Consider the following 27,101-nt stretch of genomic DNA (forward strand, 5'->3'; position numbering starts at 1 on the left):
AGGGAGTGTGGACTGTGGTTTTCCCATGACTGGGTGTTTCTTCAGTGGTGGTTTTGTGTATGGTAATCATATAACCTCAGTGTGGATTGCATCAACCTATTTACTGATCTTGCTGGAAGGTAAACTTTTCAGTTTCCCACAGATTTAGTAATCAGATGAAAAAGAAATTATTTACCCTGCCACATGGTAAACTCCTACTACAGGGAGAGGGCAAGAATGTGCAGTTGAAAGTGAAGAGTAAAGTGAGACCCTACTTTTTATTGACAGTCCGTAATTGAAAGGGATTGAGGAGTATCCTTAAATGACAACCTGGAGGAACTCTAATAAGAAACTAACATTTCAATAGGCACCTGCTGCAATAATAAATACATTCACTTGCTTTGGAAGTGAGCTGTAGTTAGAAATAAAGTAAAACTTCTTTAATGAGATATAAAGGGCTCTTTAGGAACTTAGTCAGAATGCATAAACAAATTCTGCTCTGGAGTTGATGCACGGTTAGGAGATGATGATCATATCCCAGAGCTCTCTTGTGGCTGGAGCTCAGAGTGACTTCATGATTTTGTCCTCTGCAGTCCATTAGTGCTTTGCAGCTCAGCTTCAGCATTGACCATGGGATGTAGTGTAGTCCCTGCTCTGTGTCTGTGTAGCACTGGTCTATCCCTTTTCTGTCTGTTAATTCATAAACTTGGTCTGGATGGTAGGATGGATTGTGAGTCAGTTGCTGTTATTTTGTGAATATGACTTAAAAGACTATCAAAGCAAAATTTGCACTGGAAAATTATTTAAAAGTACCGTGAGTTTATTTATGGTGAAAGTGCTTGTGAATCAAGTTTTGGGCAATTAAGTGCTAGTTGTAAAGGCAAAAATTTAGTTAGATGGCTAACATACTCTGTATTATTTATCTTTCTGAGTTTTTTTTGTTAATTTTAGCTTACTTTGGTCGAGTTTGCTTCTACTTATAAGGTTCTTTGTTGGCAACAGTCTTGTGTCTGCTGGTAATGAAATTGTTAGGAGTTCCTTGTTCTCTGTCACATTAGGATAGATCAGCTAGGGGTCTGGAGTCTGAGTGTTGTTGCTCTGAATGTTAATGAACAATGTACAATGAAATTATACCTGCTAAATATGTACTGCTAGGTTTTCACTGAGTGAAAAATCAGGCACTGGAAATAAAAATCTCAGTGAAAGACTGGTAAAATTTGGATAGTTCTATGCTGGTAATTAAACATTTTGTGACCTAGAACGAAACTTAAAAATTGGCAAAATTCAGTAGAGTGTCTTTCTGAGGGATAAATCACAATTAAAAAGGACTCAAGTGAAATGCTGGAAGTTTTGTAAGCTGTATTTAAACTTGGAAGACTTTTCAGCAAGAATTTCCAATATCTGATATTGGAAAAAATCGTTGTTACCATTTTTTTACCAAGTAGATCTTGGAATTAGCTTATGTGTGGTTTTTGATGTTGTTTTAGCGTTGGTAGAAGTTGTTTCTAAAATCTCTTCAAAAGAAAATGTCTTAGTTATATTTATGTGATGTTTTCTTAGAAAGCATTTTCTTTAAATGTAAGCAGCGTTTCCTGAAGTTATTGAACTTGAAACAAGCACAATTGAAATAAATATTTCTAACTTTAATTTGTCTATCACCAGTAAGTAAAAACTAAAAACTGATGATGTTTTACAGTTTCTGGATGGAGACATTGATTATTGTAGAATATTGGATTGTTTAAAGCAAAAAAGGCCCTGAGTCTGTCAGTCTGTGGTAGCCTGAGGGGCTTTTCCCAGCAGTTTCAGAGAAAGCAGTTCTGATAAGAATGCACAGAAACAAGCAAACTTGATGGCTGATTTGAATCGTTGTAATACATTTCTTAGGCTTCAGTTTAAAAAAAAGAAATTAAGTTTATTTTAAAGTAAGCAAGCCAGGCATTGTTATCTGGTAAAACTACTATTACTGAGAAGGCACATATGTCAAATGACCACTTTGTCAAAACTTGAAAAATAGTAAGGTAAATAACAAAACCAAAATGAAACAAAGTAATCTTGAGTATAGAGAAAATTTTAAGAACATTTTGCAAGCTGCCAATACCTGCATTTGCAAAAATGTACGTCCCTCCCTTCCAGCTAAAGTTGTCCTGAAAGGGCAGAAGTCCAAAAGTAAATTGAAGTCACAAAAGTGAATTGAAGTATTTAGTGGGAATAGAGTTTGTTAGCAATTACTGCAAGTTTCATAAGTAAAATTAAAGTGAATAATGAAATCTGTGGCCAGTTGTTTGAATTCAAACCATACACAATTAAAGTGAATGGAAGCTTGTAATTGATTTAAACAGTAAATGATATGGTTTATAAAAATGGGTTTAATAAACTCATTTGGAACAAAAGTGATCTCAAAAATGGCACGAGTTTCCTGGCTAACTTTGGAGAACAATTAGGAAAAAATAAGAGTATCCTGCTGTTATTTCTGTGGGGTATTTGGCTGAAGAGGAATGCTGATAAAATGATTTCAGTTGCAACAGAAAGTAGTGAGAATATTTTACATGTTGTTGAATGTGTAGAACAGTGCTATTGGAGGTTTTTATTTTAAAATCTAAAACATGGATGTACAGCAGTATTTTTCACAGTTAAACATTTGTAAAGCTCAAAAGGACTGGATTTCATGATGATTTTTTCATTCCTAGGTGGGAAGGAGGGGAAAGATGTGTAGTTGCTGATGAAATTATAGTCACCTAAGAATAATGTAACAAGTGATTTGAATAGGAAGTTTATAGTGCAGTCTTTATGGCTTGGATGGAATAAATTGAAAAATATGAATTTAATGTTGTCTTTAATATCATAAATCCTTTTAAATGCTTTCTTACTTTTTGGGCTTTTATGTACAGTTTGAATGGATGTCTCTTTAGAATGTTTCATTATCTCCGCAGACAAAGTAGGCAATTGTCATCCAGTAGGAAACAGTAGACAGAAGCACTCAACTCTGGACATGGCAATAGGTCCTTTATTCTGTTGGGATTCTGAACTCTGTGCTCAGCTGGAGAGTAGTTGTCTACAAGAGAAGGAAGTGTCAGCAGAGGGTTGGGAAGGAGTTCTTGCGCTGTGTTATTTGTTCAAGAGTTCTCTTTTTGCAGAAAACGTAAGAAGTCTGTTTCCATGCTAGTGCTCCTTCTTTCATCAGTGAGACAGAGGAGAGGTCTCACACTCACTTTGTTTGGCTGTAGTTGTCCTGACTTCTAATGCTTATCCTTGTAACAATTGCTAGTAGTCTTTTGATGCTTAAGAAAATGGTGGTTGTTTGCTTCCTTTTCCATTTTCCTCCACTACTGTTTGGTCCTTACATGGCAAAACTGAATCTGCTTGACCTCCCTTAAGTTCAAAAATTTTGTGGAGGAGTCTAGAGACGTTGAGTTCTTCAAAGGTGGAGATTCCACAGCACCTTTAGACAACCGGTCCTTAACCACACTTGTTATGGAAAAATACCTTCCTTACTCTTTCTTCAGGGACAGCTGCTGCTCCTTTGTCTCTTTCGACTTTTCCAGGAGAGCTGGTTGTTGCTCTCTAAGAATTCTATATTTCTTCACCAGTTAAACTTTGGACAAAAGAATATTTAAGAAGTTGTGTACAGGGTGTGTGAATCCTAGTGGTAGCTGGTCCTGGAGTTAGGCTTCTTTTTGGTGGAGGCATTTGAGGCTGGTAATAGGAATGCTGCAACCACCATTATGGTTAAATTATTGTTGAACAGACTGTGATTTTTCAGCAAGGTCAGATTATCTGGAATCTGAAGGTGCCAGATAGAAACCAATGGAAAATGTCCTTGGTGTCAATTCTCTGGGCTCTTACTGACCCCTTGTTCAAAAAGTGCATTACTGCTGTGGTATCTCATTTGTTTCATTGTATAGATACTGGGTTTGTTCCCATGAAAGATGAAAGGGGGCCACTGCCCACAGGTATCCTGGATGTGTGCTTTGTATTTTGGAAATAGCAGTATGTTAAGCTTATAGGATTTGGGTTTTCAGGTTTTTTTGGATAGTTATGAAGGAGTATTCAAGTAAAGTTACTTCTGAAACTGGTTTCTTGTAGCGAAAATTCTTTACCTAAATTTCAGTTGGCTTAGTAAGTGATTTTTTTTAATGTCTGGTATATTTTGTATATTTACATAATAATTTTTCATTATGTGTAAGGGTAACTGGAGTACAGGTTTAATTACATCTGAAATAAAAGCTTTTGCCATCTGATTATGTGTAGCTAACTGAAGAAGGATTTTTTTTTCCCAAATCTTAGTGTCACTTTTCTATTGGCTTAGTGGCTTTATTAGATGAATGGTGTTTCTTTTTAAAGATAAATATTTCCATTAACACCATGTTAACATTTATTTCTCTTCAGTAAAATGACTCTGGCATTTGCAGTTTGCAAATCTTAGAAAAGCCCTTATAACACTTACCTAGTGAAACTATCTGTGAATAAAATAATGAAGCAGCAAAGATATTGTATTTAGTTGCAGTTGAAATACTAGCATGATATGTGTGATATACTGTTGTGTGCATGCACTTTTCATTTTCTATAGAAATTATAACTACCAATTTAGTAAACAGGAAGGGGGAACAGAGATCCATTGGAAGCAACTGGAGAAGATTTGTGCCTTAAGAAAAGCCTCTGGAATGGCATATGTGCTTTTTATTCTAAATATCATTCCAGAGTGTCAACAATACTACTGTAAGCAAATACAGTTTTGTGTTTAGCTCAGTTTGAATCAAAGTACACTTAGGTGAAGAAATAAAAACCCTTTAGATTCATTAGAGTAGTTGAGAAGAGAAAATCCAAGATGAAAACAAATCTCAAAAAGACCTGCAGTGAGGCAGTATGGTAGGGTTTGTGTGGGGTTTTTTTATTACTGTTGTCTTTTTCTTTCATTATAGCATGCATTTACACAGTGATAATTTACTTTGCTTGCCTAATCTAATAATCTGCTAGATCATCTAATTATATGAGTCTGTCATTTTATGTCCTTAATGTTTGCATACAAGTAAACCTGGGTACGAAGAAAGCACAGTTCTTTTTAAAGCATACTGAAGGTCTTTTGATGAGAGACTTTAGTTTTCCTCTTGGGAAAGGGCAGAATTCACGTCAAATGATTAGCCACAGCAAATTCACTTTCACATGAGGTGTTATTACTCTTAATAATCCTGTTATTAGTGTCAGTATAGCAATATGTTGGGTTAGCTGTATAGCAGCTTCTGCTAAATTTACAGTTACAGCAAACAGTCGTCCACTGGAACAAACCAACAACTCTCAGCATCTTAGTATTGAAAAAAGGCTTCCAAGTAGTAGAATTGGTGTTTCCCCCCAGCCCCGTCCAGCCAAATGTTAGGCAATTAGGAACCTTGGTTTCTCAAAATGTTGTTAAAGTCAGTATGGTAAGTAACTAACCATTTATTGATGCCCCCAAATTAATGAGTTAGAATAGGACTGGATATAGGAGTTTGTATTCCTGTGAAAAAATGAGCTGGGCACACCTTTACAGAAGGAAGAGATTTCACAGAGGGGTATGTGGGGGTGTGTGTATGTGTTGGGATTTCCTTCTGTAGAAAGAAAACAGGAGTCTATTCTAATCAGAATGACATTGTTTAAGTAAAAATTATACATAGAAGTTTCCTATGATGGTAAGGCTTCCTTGAATATTAGTTTGGTCAGATGATATTTCCCTTTTGCAGGAATTTGCATAGCTTTTATGCAATGACTGTTAATCCAAGAAATTTTAATACTAATCTGTTTTTCCGTTTGTGTGTCACTGTATAAATCATTAGTATTTGAATTTCATGGAGTATTACTTGTATAAATTCTCCCCTGACTAAATTAAAAAATGTATTACAGCTCATTTAAACTTTGGATAACAAAAATGAAATGTAAACATAATGCCTGTAATATTCTAAACAGTTAAAGTAGTCCACGGAAGAAAAAGTGTTGCAAAAGATTCTTTGTACTATAATTGAAATGTCTTTTGAGCTTCTAGAAAACATTAAAATTAAATACAATTATAACTTTTTGTAGGTTGGGCTCATGTGGTTTGTGCTCTGTACATTCCCGAGGTGCAGTTTGCAAATGTTTCTACAATGGAACCTATCGTGTTGCAGTCTGTTCCTCATGATCGTTATAATAAGGTATAATTATATGTCTTTTTATATCTGATGTATTTATTTTAAAATTTGTGAGCTTTAATGATATAAAACTACACTTCTTAGAATGCGCTTTATATAAAATTAATATATGTGTGCAGTACTGCTCTGTGTTTTCTGCTATGACTTTATGGTAAATTGAAGAATTAATAAAGCTATATTATTAAATTAAGCTGTAACGTTATCTGCCATGTCTCATTAGTCTTTTACTGATTAGGGACTATTTTGTTAATTAAAAATATTGTGATCTTTGAATAACAGTTTATTTTGAAAGGAATGTGAAATATTTCCTATAGATTAAAATACTGTTACAATTTATTTGAAATGTTATTATTAATTACCACAAAGTCCTGCTGTTTTAAGTGTTGATATGAACATAAATAAGTTCATAAACATTCCTTTTAGGAAGAAAAGGTATGCTAATATATTAAGACAGAAGTTTGCAGAGGACATTTGGAAAGGACTTTTGCCTTTGTGAACAATATTCACTTTAGTGGGATTATTTGCTTATAAAAGAACTGCTCCTAAATAAGTGTCAGTGAGATGGAATGTTTTATAAAGTGTGGTGAGACTTTAAATAAAAAATCCAAAAGGCAAAGCAATGAAACAGTGCACTAGCACATAGAATTAGGGGAAAATAGAGGCCAAAGAGAGTTACCAGGAGGGAAAATTTATATAGTGGTCTTTAAAATAAACATCTTTGGAGTTCTGCCAGGAGATAGTGCTTAATTTACCATGTTTTTTTTCTGTGCACTTTTTTCTTTACTAAACACTGCAAAATATGCAGAATTACCAAGTACAGTAGTCTTAAATGCAAGAAGAAGTGCAGCAGACACTAAAGCATGAGGCTTGTCAATACAGAGACATTTGGCTGCTATTTTCCTGAAGTTTGCCTCCTTCTGGGGTAAAACCCATCACATTACATAACAAATGCACTGAATGATTTATTTAGTGGGTCAACTATCAGGAAAGCTCTTCCTATACAGTTGCTTCCAAAAAGAAATGGATTATTAATTGCTCTTCTATTTAGTAGGTGTTTGTTATTGGATGGCTATGCATGGATAGTATCTTTTTGTTTTATGTCAGCTTTATTTGTCTCTTTCAGGTTCATTTGAAACTATGTGATAATTGAATATAATTACGGATTTTAGGAATCTCTTCTAAGAACTGATAAAAAAATAAGTGCATTTGATTTGCCTGGTCGTGAAGGCAGCTGTTAGACTTCCCTTTCAGCACTTGCTGCAACAATGAGAAATTTCCATACAATTCCTAGGTTTGATTCTGTGATCAGGGAGTGCCACTGAGTAGCTGTTAGAGTAAACTATTTCTTGAATTACTTTTTACTTTGTAAGGTTTTTTTTTGCCTTATCTTTCCTTCTGTCTTTGCTTTTGCAAAGAAGGTTTACATTTTGAATCTTTGAAGGGAAAGTATTGGCAGAAACATAAAGGCAGCTTTGCAAAATGTGTATTTTGCCTTTAAAGAAACTAAGATATTTGTTGTGGTTTTTTGAGTAAAATTTTCTTGCTGAGTCAAAAGCTTCTTTTCCAATGAATTTGGGAGAAGTCAGAGTACCCTCTTCCTTTAAGAGCTTAGAAGACAGTGCCATTGTAGGTGGTGGGACACTGAGAGTTTTAAACTTCCACATTCCAGAGGTTTTGGAGGTGTAGCATTTGCATTGATTTGCAAATGCATGAAAGTCTTCCTTGTGAAAGAAAGACAAAGGCTCTCAGGCTTCTGGAATTGTTGTGTGTCCAAGAGAAGGTATAAGTTGAGACCTCAGCTATAGAGAACTTACTGTTCGTCATGGAACGGGAGGATGAACCTTCTTTGGCCCTGTTTCATATGAAAGACTAGGAAACAGGTTTTATATTTCTAGTGACTGTTGTAGGAAATACAGTTTGAGCTTGTTAAAACTAGTAAGCAGTCTACCATGTTGTGTTTAAACTTGTTTGTAATGTAGCTGGTTGGTTGTTGTGATTTTTCAGTCATTTTACTGTAAATTGGTTTAAGAAGTCCTGAAATGCAGACCCTCCATGTAGGGTAAATGCTGAAGAAATGGGGCCTACATCCCTACTAAGTGGAATGCTTATATTGCTTTTCTTTCTGTGCTTTGGTGTGGAAAAAAATAAAGAACTTTAAACAGAATTCTGAGAAAAAGCCAGAAAGTAAATGAAGATTGAGTTTTATGAGGTCTGTTGAACTTTCTGTTTATAGAAGTATCTTACTTTGAAGTTACTTACAATTAATATAATGACTAAGATGAGGTTGATAGACCATGACCTTGTTTGTCCCTAAAACCTAAATGTGTCAGGTCATGGTATGGAAAGCTAAAAAGCAGCCAGTCTCAGACCCTGTCAAACAACTGAATTATCAGTATACACCACCTTGATGTACAAAAGAAGCAAGGCAAAGAATTAAGCAGGATTATCCCCTTTCTGATCTTTCAAATGTTAGGATATAGGCTATGATTTTAGGATATATTAGCTATTGGGTTGAATGCTTCTTTAAAGTCTTGTGGAAACTGTACAAGAATGACTTGCCTACCTTCAAGCCTTGCATATTAACAAAAATGCTTTAGGTAGCTGACATCTCATGTTAAGTGTTCTAAAACTCTCCGTAAAAGGCTGCTCTGAACTCAGAATTTCAGTCATTTTCATGTCTAAGTAATGCTGGTTTTGCATTATATATATATATGTATATATATGTATATATATATATATATTTATTTCAGTGGTATCTTGGTCCATTTTTTTCAATTGTGTTTTCTACTACCTTGGTTGATGTTATTTATTTTTTATTATTCTACTCATTCTCTGCTGCCCTGAAGGGAGGTTATGATAAAATTGCAATAAATTAAAATATAGACAATTTTCTTTTTACGTAAAAAAGTTTATCTTTTCTCATCTGAGATCTTGTAATGGGATTTCTACAGAGGAAGCAGTGTGTCATTTATGTTTATTACTCAGCAAGGGTCTCTCTCATTTAAAAACAAACACTTAATTGCCCCAGTGCTGAATGATACTTTCATTAAGAATCTATTCTTAAATTGTTACATTTTGTGCATAAATGTAATGTGATATAGAATCTTTCTAAATGGTATTTCGGTAATTAGGACAGGAAAAAATGGAAACAGATTTAGTTTTGCCTGATATTTCTCTCTGGAATGCTGGTGAGAGATTGTAGCAATGCCTGGTATAGTAGCAAGCTTCTGTACAGCATGTTTACTGGCCATGTGTTAAAAAAAACCAAGAAAAAGTATTGAGTAATGAGAAGGAATTTGGACTTCTTTCATCTTAATTTTTTTCTTCTGTTTTACTGAGAATCTTTTTGAAAATACTAAAAATTGCCATAGAATCCCAGTAAAACAAATAAAATGACAAAAATTCTACAAAAAGATTTTCAGGTACTAGATAGGTTGGTTTCATTTTAGCTTGGTTTGGAGGTTGAATTGGGTTTGATATACTTATTCAAGTGTTGTTTGCAGAAACTTCTTGCTTTATTGGTTTCCAAGATGTTTATGGGGCTGTCCAAGTCATGCTGAAATTAGAGTTTTTTTAAACACCAGTTTTATTAAAAGTAACTGAGCATCCTATGTATATTGAAGCATGCTATGACACTTCTGAAAATTCTTTGCACCCAACATACAAAAAAATTTCAAGTTTGCAGTTTTTCTGTGTGTAATTGTGGAGACACACTCATGTATACTGTATGGTATATTGTACCAGTAGGCACTCAGTCTAATTTAATGTTTCTGAATGCCCCCAATACAGATTCTGTTAAATGAATGTGAAAATAATTGAGACTTAAAAGGACAAAACCACAAACCTGAAGGCAAGGACAGTCTTGAAGCCTAATGCTATTAACCCTTGGCTGTTTAACCATTTGGGTAGTTGAATAGTGGTATGGAATGTAAGTAAATTAGTATTTGTACTGCCTTAACACTGGTGAAGTGTTACACAGAATCCAAGAGTCTACCAGGTGATCTCCTTTTGCAAGCAAGCAGAATTAGACTTTCATAAAAAAGTTCTTATACAGGCTTAGCTGCAGAATCCAGTTCTCAGCCTAGAATCTCCTGTAACACAGAACTTATTTGTATTCTTCTTATCATGTTAAGTATTTTCTCTTTGATAGACGTGCTATATTTGTGATGAACAAGGCAGAGAAAGTAAAGCAGCCACTGGTGCTTGTATGACATGTAATAAGCACGGATGTCGACAAGCTTTTCACGTAACATGGTAAGTATATTTTATTATTTAATATCTCTGATGTTCCAGAAGGAGTCAATGCACACAGTGTGATGAATAAACGTATTTTATTTAGTACATTTTTGAGTAAAGAAATATAGTAAAGTGATTTGCTTTTATTATAAAAGGGTTTACTAACAATATGGCAGTGGCAGCGTAGATATTGCTGTGCTGCAAAAGCTGACTGGTAGTACTCCCTTGGGTTGTATGAAATGGTGTGTGCTCCTCTGAGTAAGGTTTAGGGGGAGTTGGCTTTTTTTCTTGGTCTTATGTTATTTTTCTTAGATGATATTTATTAGGATAGGGGAGTGTGTAGACATTATTTACCTGCTAACTGATTTTGATGCTTACTTTTAGTAAATCAGTGGGAAAATTACTGAGCTACATGTAAAAATGCACTAGATTCACCCATTCCAGTACAGATTTCCAAACATTTTGGGGCTAATTCACCTCACTGGTTTTATCTAAATGGTACAGATCTATCCTGAAATATTCAGATTTCATGTATTACTGTTGGAGAAAAACAGCTGTGTCCTCCACCATCTGATTCATTACACTTAAAGGTATTTAGGTTTGCTGGCATTCAGGAGATGCTTGTCTCACTTTATAGACTTCTAAAAGAGGCTGAATAATTATATTAAACTGCACGTTAACATGTAAAAGGAGGCAAAAAGAATTCCCCCCCAAAATTTACAGGCATTATTTGTTATTTCAATTTCAGCTGAAGTTATTTTGCAGTAGGTAGCTGGCAGGTTTATATAGGCTGTTTAGCTACATAATATGTGGCTTTACCTGTCTGCTGCCCCAGTATGCTGCTTCATGACCAGTTCAGTCAGGGAAATGGTATTTGCAAATCTGCTTAAATTACTTAAAGGTATTTGCTTCAGTGTAACTAAGTGATAATTCGTATGTCTTGTGCAGCTCTTAAAGGATTTACTTCTATGTTTTAGTGCTGATTTCTTGGCAACACTTAATTTATTTATTTTCTTTTAATTTCTTGACTGTGTTGCAGGTTTTATTCTTTTGTAAGCATCTAATTTTTCATTGGATGTGATCAATGTCAAGTTTCTTTTTATGGTGAAAATGGATTGTGTTCCTCAAAGCATGCATGCCATGTATAAAGGGATTATTTACAGATGTGAAAAAATGTATACATCTAAGTGCTTGTATGACAAGGTCCCTTTCCTTTCAAACTCTTGCATACAAGAGTTCTTTTCATCTTTTTATTTTCTTCCAAAACCCTGTTTTCAGTGAATGCTGTGAAGAACATGAGGATTACGTTAAAAATTAAAACATTTATCTTGCCAAATTTTAGAATGTTTTGATTCAAAAACTTGGTCTTTAAAATGATATCCAGCAGGAGAGTGCTATGGCTGGGGATATTGAGAGGCTTCTGTAATGTTTAAAAAAAATGGAAGAAAAATGTGACAACTACAGAAGGCAAAAACCGAGGGCAAGGCATATCAATTTGGGATTAAGAAAACTAACATCTAATGAAGAATGAGTTTTAGTCCATTTGGTTTTTGTACACCAAGCTTAGAACAATAAATCTTTGCTTGAAGAGACCCTCTTGAATGTTTTCTGTCGTTGGTATCTGCTGTAGATGTGCATGTATTTAGGAAGTGATATTTCTGAATTTCCCAAGAACATATTTTTAAAAAACAGTGAAAATAAACCACCTTATATATTGTTATTTTAATTTTCATACTCCCGTGCATCATTTTGACTGTAACATTGCATTATTATGGTAATGAAAATGATGTAGAAAATGAAACTGAATATTTGGTTTTCCAATATCTAAGTTGATTTTGGTAAAGAAAATAAATCAACATTAAACATGTGAAAAGCAAAATTGATTTGAAAAAATTGTAGTAGAATAAGGTAATAATTAGCCCAGGCAAAGCAACTGCTAAGTCTTGTTATTTTTAAAAGAGATTAACCTGCCATAGTATTTTAAACTAATAAATATGGTTTGATTTATTATATAATTCAAGTTCTATTTAGAATAAAAAAAAAAAGTGATTTTCCTGGCATATCAGAGAAGGATGTATGCAACTTCTGAAAAAACCTTTGGATCTGCAGTATAGTTTTGTTTAAAACTGTTCTTTCCATAGATAATTTTTGACTTGAATTTGAGGTGAAAATCACTGTAGATTACTTGGTTTATATTTGTGGGAGTAGCTGCATAGTAAGTATAGATTTCCAAGCTATAAGCTTGTGTGAGTGGCTTAAAGACTCTGAAAAAGGCATCAGGCCAAAGTGTGAACCATACATCTTTTTCCCTGGAGTACAAAGGTCAGTTTTATGCACATGTGCCGTTGGAAGTCACTTGTGTGGAAATCTCTTATTAATTGCAGATATAAGCATCCATACATTATCAGCTGTGATATCGTGGTACGAGCTGCTGTAAATTTGCTTTCCTTGAATGTTGTTTGGTTTATTTTTAGTGCACAGTTTGCAGGACTTCTTTGTGAAGAGGAAGGCAATGGTGCAGATAACGTCCAATACTGTGGCTACTGTAAATACCATTTTAATAAACTGGTATGTATTTGTTAAATTTTATAAATAAATGTCACTGACTTATTTTTTCACTCTGAATTGCCATTAACACTAGAAATAATATTTTCATGTAGCTCAAAAAGTCGATTGTATTTCATTAAAACAATGTTTTAATCACAGTTACAGAAGTACTAGCTGAAAATGTTTTTATAGTGGTTACTTTCTAGATGTGTGGGTTTTTCCTCTCTGCCAGAAATAGCATGCACATTTAGTGGTTTTTTTCATTGAGTTCCTGTAATGTTCTCTTTCGCTATTTGTTTAGGTGCCTTCTAGGAATTTAGTCCATTTTGGAGTAAAGAAGCCATCCATTTATTTCTGCTTCTGTTACTCTTCTCCCCATGTCTTCTGTTCTCTCTCTCATTGTGTAGCCAGCAGATATTCCCTGCCTATAAGTTCTCTTATACATGACCTTAAGGAAGTGACTTGAGGTTTGATTTTTAAAAAACGAACAAACAAAACCTGTTGAAATGTCTCAGATATTTCATTAGGTTTTGGATCAGACCTCTGGGATCTTTCATATCACTCCTTACCAGTTTGACAGATCCAGATAACTGTTTCTGAGTACACGTGTGAGGGTGTGGACTTGAAGGACTTACTGATGTTTAAAAAATGTTAATTATGAGTATTAAAATATATGGACTTATGTTCAGATACTGCTGTAAGTATAGTTAAACTTGCAGATTACTTGTTTTCACTGCTAAAAAAGGTGAATACTTAGTGTGACTTTTGAATAGGTTGCAATGAGATAACATGGGGCCAGTCAACCATTTTAGCTTTCTAGAAGTTAAACTTGGTGAGGTTAGCTCTCTGCTCTAGTGAATACTGATGAATTTGCTTCATAATTAAGAGAAGTCATGGCTTTCAGGGCCTTACTAAACTAAGTTGGGTTTTTTTTACTATCCTGAGGTAAATATATACAAAAGGACAAAAGTGATCTATTACTTAGCAGTGAAGGCAAGCCCTTACACTGTTACGTATTTGATTTGAATTTTGCAGTGCTGCTATGATTGAGAACATTTATGTTTATTTCAAAAGCAAATTTAATGATAAAGACATAACTCTATATTTGACATATGATTAGTTAGCTTTCCTTTATGAAGCTGTAGTGGTAAGAAGAGGAAAGACTGGCAGGATTGTTTTAAGTGTTTCAGTGTTTCTTTAGGATTATTGTGACTGTTAATGCCTGGTAAATACAAGTGCTTAGTATTTACTGCTGAAGATGGTGGGTGGTGTATATCTACTATTCCACTGAAAATTGGTTGACAAAACACCATCCTGAAGTGTCTATAATGCTGCCTCAGTTATGATGAAATAAAAAACATTTAGAACCCTGGCCTAGTGTAAAGTATTCTCAGTCTCAGACTAGGCTCTCAGGCATTACAGAAATACAGGCAGTTACATGTGCTGCTTGTAAACCCATACATGACTACAGCATTCTGTATCCTGGTTCTTAATCCATTTAAATGAAAATATTACAGACAGATCACTTGAATAATAAATAAGTCATGAAGCCACAAAACAGCCACCTCACAAAGCATTTCAGGCACGTGTCAGGGCTTCACTGTGGCTTCATGAGATACTCGCTTCAGCAGCATCTTTTTTATGTTATGAAAATGTGTCTAGCATTTTTTAACCTTTAAAAAGTGGCATATTTCATTTCTCTGTGGAAAGCATATCTTGTAAATTTGTGGGAGGTCTAAAAGTTGATATAGGGTTAGGCTTTTTTCCTGGTGTACGTGAGATAGTCTTGTGAATTTTATTAGTGTCAGTTTTTCAGTAACTGAAGTACTGAATTTCTTTTTCTCAAGCATTAAGGCATCTTATCAGTTGAAATGCTTTATACTTTTTATTTATTCAAATGGTTCCTTTTCTCTGTCCATAAATATATTTTCTCTTTTTAGAAAAAGAGCAAACGGGGATCTAATAGGTCATATGATCAAAGTTTAAGTGATTCTTCCTCTCACTCTCAGGATAAACACCATGAGAAGGAGAAAAAAGTAAGTGGATTTGTCGTTGCTAATTATGTGGCACATCTGCTTAATAGTAGCGCTTCTGATAAATTCAATTTTTGATGAAAAGCCTGAAGGAAATCTTGTTCCTGAAGCACAGAATAATAATAGAGGTACTAGCATCCAGTAAGGAAAGATTTTTGGGTGCGTTTCTACATGCAGCTTCCTGTTACTGTTTATCATCAGTTTTGGGGTATGCACTGAAACAGTCGTTGGAAAGGCTGTTTCCCTGCAACTTCCTTTGCTTTAGTTCTCCACTAGAGTTTTTCTTGTATATTCTTTGTGACTATGTAGGAAAGAAAACCAGCAGTACACATTTTAGCAACGGTGCAGTTAAACAACTGCATCTAGATTTTTATGTTTTGCCCTGCTATATCTTTTTCTCTCATCAAAGAACTGACATCTCTTCTTGACACATTTTACTGGAACTGGTGGTCAAGCCCTCTGTGATGGCAAAAGACCTTGTTACTCACCTGTGAATCTTCCTGTGAGGGTACTAAGAACATAACTGACTGGTGATTTCTAATGTTGGCATATTCCATTTAACAATTTGACATCACATATTTTTAAAAAAGGAATTTTAAATTTATGATGATTACTATTTTGTGGTTTTATTACTGCTGGATTAATAATTGTCTATAAAAAATTTGTCATCTGAATTCAATAGGGGATGATTACACACCATGGCACAATAATGCAAATAAGCTTTGGCTCTTTTTTAGTCCTCTAAGAATACATGCAAAACTGCTCACTTGCACACATCCTGTGCATCCTAATAGCTTAATAGAATTTTGTGTGGTTGTGAGTAAACTTAGTTCTGCATTATTAAAAGTCATTACATAAAAATTGAAATCAAAGAATCCTTTGACCAAATGTGTATTGTACACAGGAGCTATATTTATAGTAAAAGGAAATTGAATAACAAATGTCAGACTTCAGACTCTTAGTCTCCTTAATATTTGATTTGGATTTTAAGATCACTTCCATTTTGGATGGATGTTGATCTCCAGTTGTTTTTGGATTATCTTCTACAAAGTATCTTTAGATTTTTATTAGTGGTGTAGGTGAATAGTTCGATCTTCATCTGGTAATGCAGAAAAGATTGTGCATTGCGATGCAGTTGTACCTCTAAATCAAAATTTATGGCTAAAATAATAAACATATGGGGTTTTGGCAGACTTTTTTTTTCTCTTAGTAACACATTGGTAGAAAAAACCAGTCTTGAATTATAGACTACAGAATTAACTGCAAGGTAAACTCTTACTAATATTTGCCATATTTTTTTCTTAGTTTTTCACCAGAGTAATATTTCAGGTCATGTTTTGTCAAAATAACATGCATGGATTTTTACTCACATGGACAAGACTTGTAAGCTGGTGGGCTGATGATTTTTGGGTTGCTTTTTTTGGTTTTTTTTGTTTGTTTTTTAAATGATTTTGACTGAAAATACTTTGACCACACAATACTTGTGAAGTCCTCAGGGTATACTTGGAGGGACTTTGTAACAGTGTGTTCAGTCGATATATCAGCTGTTTTTTTAGCTGGCTGCTCAGCTTCTCCTGCTCTGGAAGTGTTTTGGTGTAGACCTTCTAGAAATAGTAAATGTTGTGGCTTGCCTTTGCAAGTCCTGACCCTTTTCTGTGACTTAAAATTTGCTAGAAATAGGATATTGAAGTTTGTTCTACCTTTCATGAAGTGAAAGGTAATCCAAAAGATCTCATGATCTGCAATAGCACATGAAGCAATGCAGTTTGAAGCACTAACCTATTATTTGATATGCAGTGTTTCTCATGGTGTGAGAATAATGAACAGTATTCGAGTTAAAACCACCCAGCGGTGAAAAAAGTTGCAGTTTCCTAAAGCTGTTCATCATCTAACTTTTTGTGGCCACAGATTCTTTGTTTGGCATTTTTAATCTTACACATTCTATAGCTGAAGAACAGACTGTTCTTTGCAAAATCCTAATCTTCAGTCAGTAAACTGTAGGCGTTATAAAGGCTCATTCTCTTGGTAAATTTGATTACCTTCTGCATGTGATGTCTTACACTGTATATTTGATACACTGTATCAAGTATCTTGGAGGACTGTGGTCATTTTTTAGGGTGACTTTCCTTATTTCCTCTTCTGTAAATCTGTTTGGAATCTAGATTGTTGTCATATTATGAAAATATGTATATATTTCTTCACAGATACAGTAGTGTCTCTTTGTGTGGCACCCCAGGTGCCCTGTGGCCACTGTAGTTTCTTCTTTATCTTTCGTTTTTGTTCTTTGGAAATTTGGATAATCTGATCTGCAGGCATTGTTAAAGCTTTTCCTTTTGCCAAGCAGTAGCTGTATGAGTTGTGGCTTGGAACAATTTTTATTTCTCAGACCTCAAAAGCTATCCATTTGTGCATATGGAATACTAGATTGGAGTAAGAAGAGGTTGGTCTGAAAATGTTGATGTAGATAGATAACTATCATTTTTACAAACAGACACTGCTGAAAGCCTGTGTTTTCCTTCATAGAATGTGTTAGTCTCTTCTGGACACTCTGCTAACAAAATTACTAATAAGGGTATAATAATAATAATAAAAAAAAATCCTGAACAAATTTAACCAAACCTTTGGTATGATTTAATTGTAATGATGAATTTGAAGCTACAGAATAAATAGCTTCATTATATTCTGATTACTGCTGCCTAAGTATTGTTAGTTTCTATGGCAGAGATGCTATTTAGAAATGATTAGTGATGAGGCTGCATCCCTCATAAACAGGATTGGTAATATGTTGCTTGACATTCCATTATAATATCCCATTTTCTCAGGGCCCAGGTGTTTACCTCAAGCTTTCTTGGGAAAAATTTAAGCCACCATGACACTGTAGAAGAACACCTTGCTTTAATGTTCCTGGCAGTCTTATATTTGGAAGGACTAAAGAAAGACCTAAATATATCTGGAATTGACCTTTGTATAAAGTCTTTTTAGCCACTTACATGAAAATTACTCAAGATTACTAGCTTTATATGTTTTTGACTTCTGAAAAATGTGAATATATTGCATATAAAGTAACTACTTTATAGCAGATGAATTAACCTAATTTCTTTTCTACTATTGAAGTGCTTTGCTCTGGACTGAGCAGGAAGGGGAAATTTAAAACACTTGCTATGATAGCTCATATGATTTAAATTAAACAAAACTGGGCTTGTGACTGAAGACTGCAGATGTTTAGTCATTCCGAACATCCCCCCTTCCTTTGTCTTCACTGAGTTTTGCATACTGGGCATGACACTACATGGCATGGGATATTGTTGGTCAGTTGGGGTCAGCTGTCCTGCTTTTGTCTTCTCTCAGATTCTTGTGCCCCTGCAGCCCACTCGCTGGTGGAGTGCGGTGGGATGAGGAGCAGAAAAAGCCTTTGGCTCTGTGTAAGCTCTGCTCAACAAAAATGAAAACATCCCCATGTTATCAATACTGTTTTCAGCACAAATCCGAAGCACAGCTCCATACCAACTACTGTGAAGTAAATTAACTATTTCCTGTTCAAAACCAGCACAATTTCAGTCCTATAACTGTGAGAGATGTAGAATGAAAAGGTGCTTTAAGATACTCTTTTTCTTTGCTTTGGATCCTAGATTAATACAACATTATTAATACTTTGACTTTATAATGGTTTCTAGAAGGTACTTTAGATACTTTTTTATGAATCTGCATATATGTATTATATATATATGCTGTTCATCAGGTACAGTGTTTTGTGTGCTGGTAGACTACATGCAGTTAAAGATGATCTGCAATGTTAAGCTGACTGAGCCAGGAGAATTGAATGTACTCCTTTTGTTTGCCATTCTGTTTGCCTATTTTTTAACATAAATTTAACAGTTATCTTTAAGTTACCTTGCAGACAGTGGAGTATTTCACAGCATGTAACATAATACGTAATTTAAAATTTTAATGCTTGCAGTTTTTATAGGAATAAATGAAACTGAGCATTGATTTAGTCTTGCACCATTTTTGAAGTTGAAAAGTGCTACTCAAGTGTGTAGCATTTGAGTATCCATTACTAACCATTAATATTAAACTGTGCAAATAACAGAAGAAGCATATCTTAATATTAAATATCAAAAGAAGAGTAGCTCATTCTGGTTAAGAGCTGGTAGTCTTGGACCTCATAGAAGCTTTGGATGGCATTTTTATTATTGATTCTTGAGTCTTTTTACCATTAACATTGAAACTTTGGACCATCATTCCTGTGCTTAAGTGAGGCTTTTGAATATTTAAGTAATTACATCAAGGACTGGTACTTTTAAGAACAAGTTTTATCCTTAGAGCTGCATATGTATGTGTTTGAATAATGCTGGCAATAGTGTTCAATCTCTCCCTATAAACTATCCTGTGCCTGTCTTCTTTTGTTACTGTGACTGCAGCAACACTGCTGCTGCATTGAATTTTTCTGCTGTGGGTTATACCATTTAAAATGATAACTAGATGAATGCCTGAGCAAGAGTTGTTGTTGTAAAAACGAGATAAATTAGGATTTGAATTTGAAACTTGTGGACTGTGGGCATCTTTCATTCTGGAATTGCTACAGTTCTATTGCTCCTAGTCCCAAATAAGAGGCCAAACTGATCGGCTGTTGGGGATTAACAAGACCTATGTGCAGCTTTCCGTTCAGGATGTTAGTTGTGATGGTTGACAGCTCTGGATTTACAGTCTTTGGTGGCACAAAGATAGTGCAGAAAACCTATAAATGACAGAAGCACCAATCTAAATGCTCTGTTCTAACAGAACATTCTGATAAATTGGAATTATTTGAGGGAATCAAAAACAGCAGCTGAAAAATTAGTGGTTTGGACATTCAGATGATTTTGATTACAATAATCAATAAGGAAAATAGATTTGAAAATGTTCCTAAGGTTTGAAAACTTGGGACAACCAAAGGTAGTAGAGGTTTATCATTTTTGTAATAGAGAAGGGATAAAAATAGAATAATTCAAGGTCAACCCCCAAGCAGTTTTGTCTTGAAGGACTAAGCACTGGTGCTTGCTGATAGTGTGCATGTGTTTTAATTCTTTCAAAACAGAAGTTAGTCTCCTGCTCCCTGAGCAGGTGAGTTCTTCTCTGTTCTGTGTCTGCCTCCTCTTGTGCCTGTTACTGTCCATCTCTCATGTTCCTTCACAGAACTAACACAGCTCACTAAAACAGCAGAAAACACTGCACTTTGTTTTTTGTTGCTGCTGTTTCAGTAGTTTTGAGTGGGCACACAAGCTGAACAGTTCTGGAAAAGGTGAGAGCAGGGTCAGAAAACGTTTTTTTCTCCTTTGTAACACTGAACTGTTAAATGCTGCACTTCAAAACATATTTTAATGAAATAAAGTACTGTGGAAACCTCATTGGAGAGGGCTGTGCATTCTTGAGACAAAAATTAATTGTAATTAAATGTAGATACCTTCAGCAAGTTAAATGATACTTCCATGTGGAAATATTATGAATTAATAATGCCATTTAAGAGAAAAGCTGAACTTATCCACTCCATCTGTACTAGAAAAGTTATTGTTCACTTGCATTATTTTCAAACATTGAAGTGAAAAGATAGATTTTATTGCATCTATTCTGTTGTGTCATGGTTTAGGAATGGCATTCCCTAATTTATTTCCACCCTCCCATGCTTGCTCCCTCCCCCCCTCCAGTGGGAGATAAAAAAAGCTAGGGATTATGGGCTGAGATAAGAACAAGTTACAATGACATAAGAAAACTGAACAGCAACAGCTACAGTCCTAGTAACAGCAAGTGTATAAAAGAGAGGGTGTTTTACATGCAAGATGCTCACTGAGGTGGCACAACCCCCAAGAGAATGAACAGAAGGCAGGCCCCTCCCCTCCTTCCTGGCAGAGAATCCCTTCCCTCTGTCCCCCAGTGATGATGTGGGTGGTATAGAATAACAACCTGGACATGTTGGTAACAGATCTGAGCTACAATGAAGTTATACATGTATCCTTAGTTTGATATTTCCATGAGATGGTATTTTTGTTCAGGAGTCTGGTAAAATGTTTCTCTGAAAGTATGTTAAAGAAAATGAATGATGTCATGCTGACCTTTAGAATGATCCAACATGTAAATGAGCTAAAGTGAGCTGTATTTATGAAGTCATATTATATAATAATTTTGTAGATTGAATCTTTGTGGAGGAAATAAAAGCAATCAATGTGCTTTTTTCCGCCTTCTCCATTTCCCTCTCCCCTGCCCCACAAGAGGCCAATGTACAGAAAGTGCTATAGAATTAAGAAATATTGCACCTTATTTGTTTTCTAATCTTGCAGCATGTAGGTGTTGGTATTAAGATGGTATTACGTAATTTTTTAGATAAAAACCAAAATCCAAAAATGATATCTTTGGTGATAAAATTCTGATTAATCATGACATATGAACTCTAGGTATTTTATACTGATATTTATCTGCACCATAAATCAGGGCTCTTCAGGTTCTAGGTTGAATAATGTTAAGCTGCTTACCCAGTGGCTGCATGGCAGTCACACTTTATTTTTCTTACAGTAACAAAGATTTGAGAAGCTGCCTAAATCTGGTCCGCTGAACTACCTTATTTGTGAACCAAGATTAAAATTTCCCTCATTAATTTTGTAGCTGGTGCTGTATTTTTTTATTATATTCTTCCTTCAATTGTGTCTTCTGCTAAATCTTGGGTTTACAGAATGTAATATTGCATTTGTCAGCTCTGCATAGGTGTTTGGAACATCTGAACTCATGCTTAAAAATATGAATGGGTTCTGCCTGCCCTTAGTGCTCCCTTAGCTTTTACTTATTGGCAATATTATTTTCAGTCCTTGTTAACAGTAATTTCTGCCTTTTATATTCCTTACTGTAAACCTCGTAGGAGGTCAGACATATGATATGATTACCTTCCTTAGAATGAGGTGTTCCCACGTGGCTTTCTGGATGGATGTTTGTCTTGGTGAGCTGCTGATATGTGTTCTGGGGATTTTTTAGAGCTATGACTGAACAGAGATCTTACAAAAGTGAAGCATGTAAAGTTGTCCATGAAGGGCTAGTGGTTTGTTCTTTTTTTGGCAGTAGGGGAGGTGATTAGTTAGTATGGCCTTTGAGACAGACTTGATTAAAAGCTGTCATATTTGTTAAATATTGTGGGAATTTGTGTCCCTCTTTTACTTTTCTGGATTCCAAAGTGGATATTGCAGAACTCTTGTTATACTTAGTATGCATCTTTATGGTGAGAAAAGGGTGCAACTGCACTGTGGGAGCTACGTCTCTTCATCTCAGCAGGTTGTTTGGGAAATTTTTATTCTTACCAGTGTAAAATCTGAGCATTTCTTTCAAATGTTTTCCTGCAGTGAAGTGTTCTCCACTTCTTTGATGTTATATGCATCTGGAGTTAATTCACATTCAGAAGTAAGACTTCTGAACTTTCCTTAGGAAGAAAAAAAAGTAAAAAATAAAAAATAGAGGGAGAATTATTAGAGGAAGTATAACTTAAAAGGAGGAGGGAATGTAGAGGTAAGGACAGCAGATGTCCTGTGAGTGAGAGATTTGTATCCAAAAGGCCTTTGGATGGGTTACCCCTCCAGTGTCCTTGAGTGTTAAGCTGTGACCGTGGTAAGCTGTCCTGTCAGACTTTGTGCTGGTGCTTTGGATCTGGGAGAGGAATTTGATGTGGTTGCTGATGCTTCACTTTACAGAAATGAAGCATATTCTTTCGTTTATGCCCCCTCCCTTCCTGCTGTTCTTGTGTCCCCTTTTCCTTCTTGACACCTCCTTTTGTGTTGAGACTACTGTCAAAGTGATTTCAGTACATGCAAAATGTAGTTTGAAGTTCTCCTAACTGTTCTTTTGAAGAGAATTTTATGTTTCTTCACCTTTTAGATGAAATTACACTGAAAGTAAGAGAACACTAGAAGGTCAACAGAAAAGATTGTAAAACATGTTCATTTAAAAGTTTTCCTATTGTTTACTGATATTTCTGTGAAGTTTCATCTTAAAGCATATTGAAGTCATTGCCCCTTGGCTCCAAAATTATAAATAAAAAAAATTCTTTAGAGGGATTTGAATTTCCTAGTAGAATGATAAAAGCTAAAGAAACTCAGGCAGTGGCTTAGCCATTTCATAGCTTCATTCTTGAGGCTTATCTGGGGTTCAGTGAAATTGTTACTTGAGTTTATCTAAACATCATACACGTGATGATGTAGTTTGGTAACTAGCACTGGTGAAAGTCTTTTGGGTCAACAGATTTGATGAACAACATGGCAGTCTGGGTGTAGATGCTTCTGTTTTTTTTCTTGATCCCTGCTTATTTTTCTGGTAGTATGGGTAGCATTTTTGGGATTGTTAAATGTAAGATGTTATTGAAAAGACTGGGCACTGCATTTGAATGCTTCCTCTCCATATTTTTTTTTTCTTTCACATGTGTATTTTCCAGGTCTAAAAAGAGGCATACAATCTTCCCTATAGAAGAATACAAAAAAACCACAAAATCAACCTCTCTGATCTAAAACTCCTTCAACAAGCCTATATTAGGTTTCAAAAATTTAAATCCTACCTTATGGTGTGTATCATTGTAATTATGACACCTGTACACTTTATTGTCAAAGGAAAAATTCTGTATTTCTATCCCTGTGGCACAGTGAGAGAAAAACCCCAAGTTCACTTCAGTGTGAAAAAAACCCCAAACCTAGAAATCCCCATGAGCTTTTTAAAGACCGACCTTTGAGTTTTAAGACGTGTACAAGAATTAAAAGAACTTAATCTATTGTATTCTAGCGGGTATATTTTTACATGAGATTTTGGTGACAATTGCTTTGTTACTTTTTTAATGAACTTTCTGGGTTAAACTCTTATTTCCTTTCTGGCAAAATTAGGCTGTAAGTTTAGTGGTTTAGACTGGTTAGAAACGTGGTGATCTTTAAGTCAGCTGGTATTTATAATTCATAAAGGTAGAGATAAATGTGTTTTGCTTTCAGCTTTGCATCTAGGTTGTTAATTAACTGATTCTACTTTATTAGAGAATTTGAGAACCCATTCTCTTAATATCTTAGGCTGATTCCATGAAATAAGTCCCTCATATTTCTTCCATTGTGACTGAAATAGAAAGCTTACACTTGGTCATACCTCAATATCTTGTCCTGGTGCTTGGTGAGAGTGGTTGTGCAGCTGCTGTTGAACAAATTATGTTTTCTTTTGAGAGTCTGGATAATCATTTTGATAGAGAAAGATCAACATGGGTAATTTTTAAGATGCAAAACAGTTACTGAGTTTTCATATGGTTATGCAGACTCATGAGAAACATTTTCTCATGTTTTCAAGCTGCTCAATGGGATTTTTAAACCCCTTGTGTCAATCCATATGTATGCACTTTTTTTACTAGTTTTCTGTTGAAACAGTCATTCTGAACAAATAGCCATAGTTCTGTAGAGTTTTGTCTTAGTACATGAAAATTTCACAAATACATAGTTAAAGAAACAAAATACTTGAGTGCCAGTACCTTACAAGTAACTTTCTCTCACACCTGTGGTTTCTCAACATCTTTTGAGATTGGCTGTCTAAATAAACTATATTATAACACTAAGGAAAAAAATTACTTGTTTATGATTAAATTGGTAAAACTACTGAACTCCTTTACTCTAAGTTTAATTGTTAGTTTTGTCACATGGGGTATTTTTTTTTTTTAAGTATTTGTCTGAACTGTTTAAACAAATGCAAATTGGGTCTGATTCTGTAATTCTCTAAGAATTGATTTCTGCCGGTATGAAAGACTTTTCTTATACTCTAAAGGCTCTGGGTTAAAAAGTTACTTTCTCTCTGTTTGCACAATTTCATTCACACTGCCAATGCTTCATTTTGTGTTTAAAAAATAAGAATTAAGAAAAACCGCATTAAATTCTCAGCTCTTTTAGAAAGCACATTGACTTGTATGGCTTTTGGTATTTTACTCAGTTTACCATGGAAGATACTTAATCTGTAAAATGTATGCACCTTTTTGGGAATGAAATCTAAATCAGATTTCACATTATTGTGCATGGAGATGTCAGTAGGGGAGCCAAAGCTAAAACCTTGCATTAATTTACATTAGTATCCAACCAAAAAATACTGTAGAGGTGCAGAAATGCAGAAAGATCTTTGGTGAAAAATGGAGGAAGATCTCTGAAGCAGAAGCCATGTCTCAGTTTTTAATCCAATTTCTTTTGTTGATTAATTGATTATTGGAAAGATGGAGAATATTAACACCAGTGGATTAATAAATGCTGGCTATAATTGAAGAATTTCAATTTGTGTACTTTGAAAGCAAATGTAAATACTTGATTTACTTTTTAAAAATTATATTATAAAAATTTCAGAACTTTAGTGTGGTTTCGAAATAACATTATTGCCATCTCTTAAATTTTGGTAACACTTGATGCTCTGTAAAATGGGTTATGTTGAAGATGAAGCTGAACTTAGTTTGTATTCTCTTTTACAACTTATAGAAATATAAAGAGAAAGATAAACACAAACAAAAATACAAGAAGCAGTCGGAGTCCTCACCATCCTTGGTTCCATCTCTTACTGTAACTACAGAAAAAGTAAGTCAATGTATTTTTTCTCCTCTTCCACTTCAATTACTTATGTTGAAATTTCATGGTGTAATCATTCCACTCTATATACAGGAGCTTTATAATGGCATAAATTCTATAATTATCAAGCACACTTGATATTTTTTCCTATGATGTAAAATCCTAAATACTTTGAAGTTTTCCATATAGAGAAAGACTTAGAGTTTTGTATTTTAATCATGAGGGGTTTAATGACCCCAGTCAGGTGCCACTGATACTTCCGTAAATTTTATTTAATTGAATTATATTTAATAATTTGAGCAGTTTTAGAAGGTCTTTCCTTTGAAATTTACTTGTGTGTGCTGAGCTGACACTGAACCTGTAACATTTAAAACTGGTAATTATGAAATTACAGCTCATGCTTCATATCCTTGTAATATCATATTGCCTTTTTAGCAGTCTGCTCTGTTAGGTTCTGTGGCCTTTCCTTCCTGATAATATGCTGGCAAATACCCAACTCCAGGGGCAACATACAGGGTTAAATAATGACAGTTCTCATTGTACTCGACAAGAATCACCTTTGCTATCCTCCAGTGACACGAATGTTGGCATTACAGGGTGGGCAGTACTACTGAGAAATGGGTTTACTGATCTCAGAGTTGGAAAACATTTGTCCCGTTCATGTGGAAATGTTTGACATCAGAGTCAGGCAATCATGGTTTGAAAACAATATTGCAGAGATCCTCGTAGATCATTGTGTTTTACCAGAGGTGTTGAGGCTTATGTTAACTGTATGTGCTTTGGTTCTGAGCTGTTACACTCAACAAATGTGTGTCTGCACATGGTGCACCAAGAGCTTGTCAGGGTGAAGTGACTGAAATACCAAGTTCATCTCTAAGTTTCTGGAAGTATTCCCTCAAATAGTTGTATCAATGTCAAGCACAATCTCCAAGAAAGTTAGATTTTTAGTATGCTTTGCATATTTCTTTATTCTGCATAGTAAGATTATTAAGTTAAGAATGCATAGCTGTTAACATCCCATTATTTGTGACTCATGCTTCTGTTAAGTCTTGTTTCTGGTTCTCCTGTATTCTCTTTGACACTGTTGTGTCAAGTAAGATAGTAGTCAGTGATTTTCTGAAACTCTCAGTAACTATTAAAAAAAAGAAGAAAAGGTAGAGTCAATTTGCCACTTTGCTGTTTTGATTTAAGAGCTATTAGAGATTGCATTTGGTGAGTGTAACAGGTTTTTTTTGAAATTAAGTTGTTGAACACTTTGAGTAGTATTGACTGGTCTGTGTGATTTGTTACTTCATTTTATTAATTTACCTGAAACGTATTCGTCTTAAGTCTGAGATAACTTGTAAAATTCATAGCCTGTAAAAGAGGCTTCTTATGTGGGAACTTCCTATAAACTTTACAACTTTGGCTTAGGTTTTATGCTATGTATGATCTTATCTTTTTTGAATTACATCCCTCTTGTACTTTGATTATCTAATAATCATAATAAGTTTTTACAAAAAGTGGTATTAATGTATATTTTTGTAGAAGTTAAAGGAGATATTTTGAAATATTGATTATTTTTTGCCTCCTGC

At 34.7% G+C, this 27,101-nt stretch overlaps 1 protein-coding gene across 1 annotated transcript in view; it reads left to right on the plus strand.

Annotated features, from left to right (window-relative positions):
* Window positions 1-27,101, plus strand: part of MLLT10 (MLLT10 histone lysine methyltransferase DOT1L cofactor) — a 122,532-nt gene that overhangs the window by 28,460 nt on the left and 66,971 nt on the right. Inside the window, 5 exon segments of the mRNA XM_025895390.2 lie at window positions 6,031-6,140; window positions 10,288-10,391; window positions 12,848-12,941; window positions 14,861-14,956; window positions 25,441-25,536. Coding sequence (XP_025751175.2) covers window positions 6,031-6,140; window positions 10,288-10,391; window positions 12,848-12,941; window positions 14,861-14,956; window positions 25,441-25,536 — 500 coding nt within the window.

Source organism: Manacus vitellinus, unplaced genomic scaffold, assembly GCF_001715985.3.
Source record: "Manacus vitellinus isolate BGI_N305 unplaced genomic scaffold, ASM171598v3 scaffold_3_pilon, whole genome shotgun sequence".
In the NCBI taxonomy this organism is placed as follows: Eukaryota; Metazoa; Chordata; class Aves; order Passeriformes; family Pipridae; genus Manacus; species Manacus vitellinus.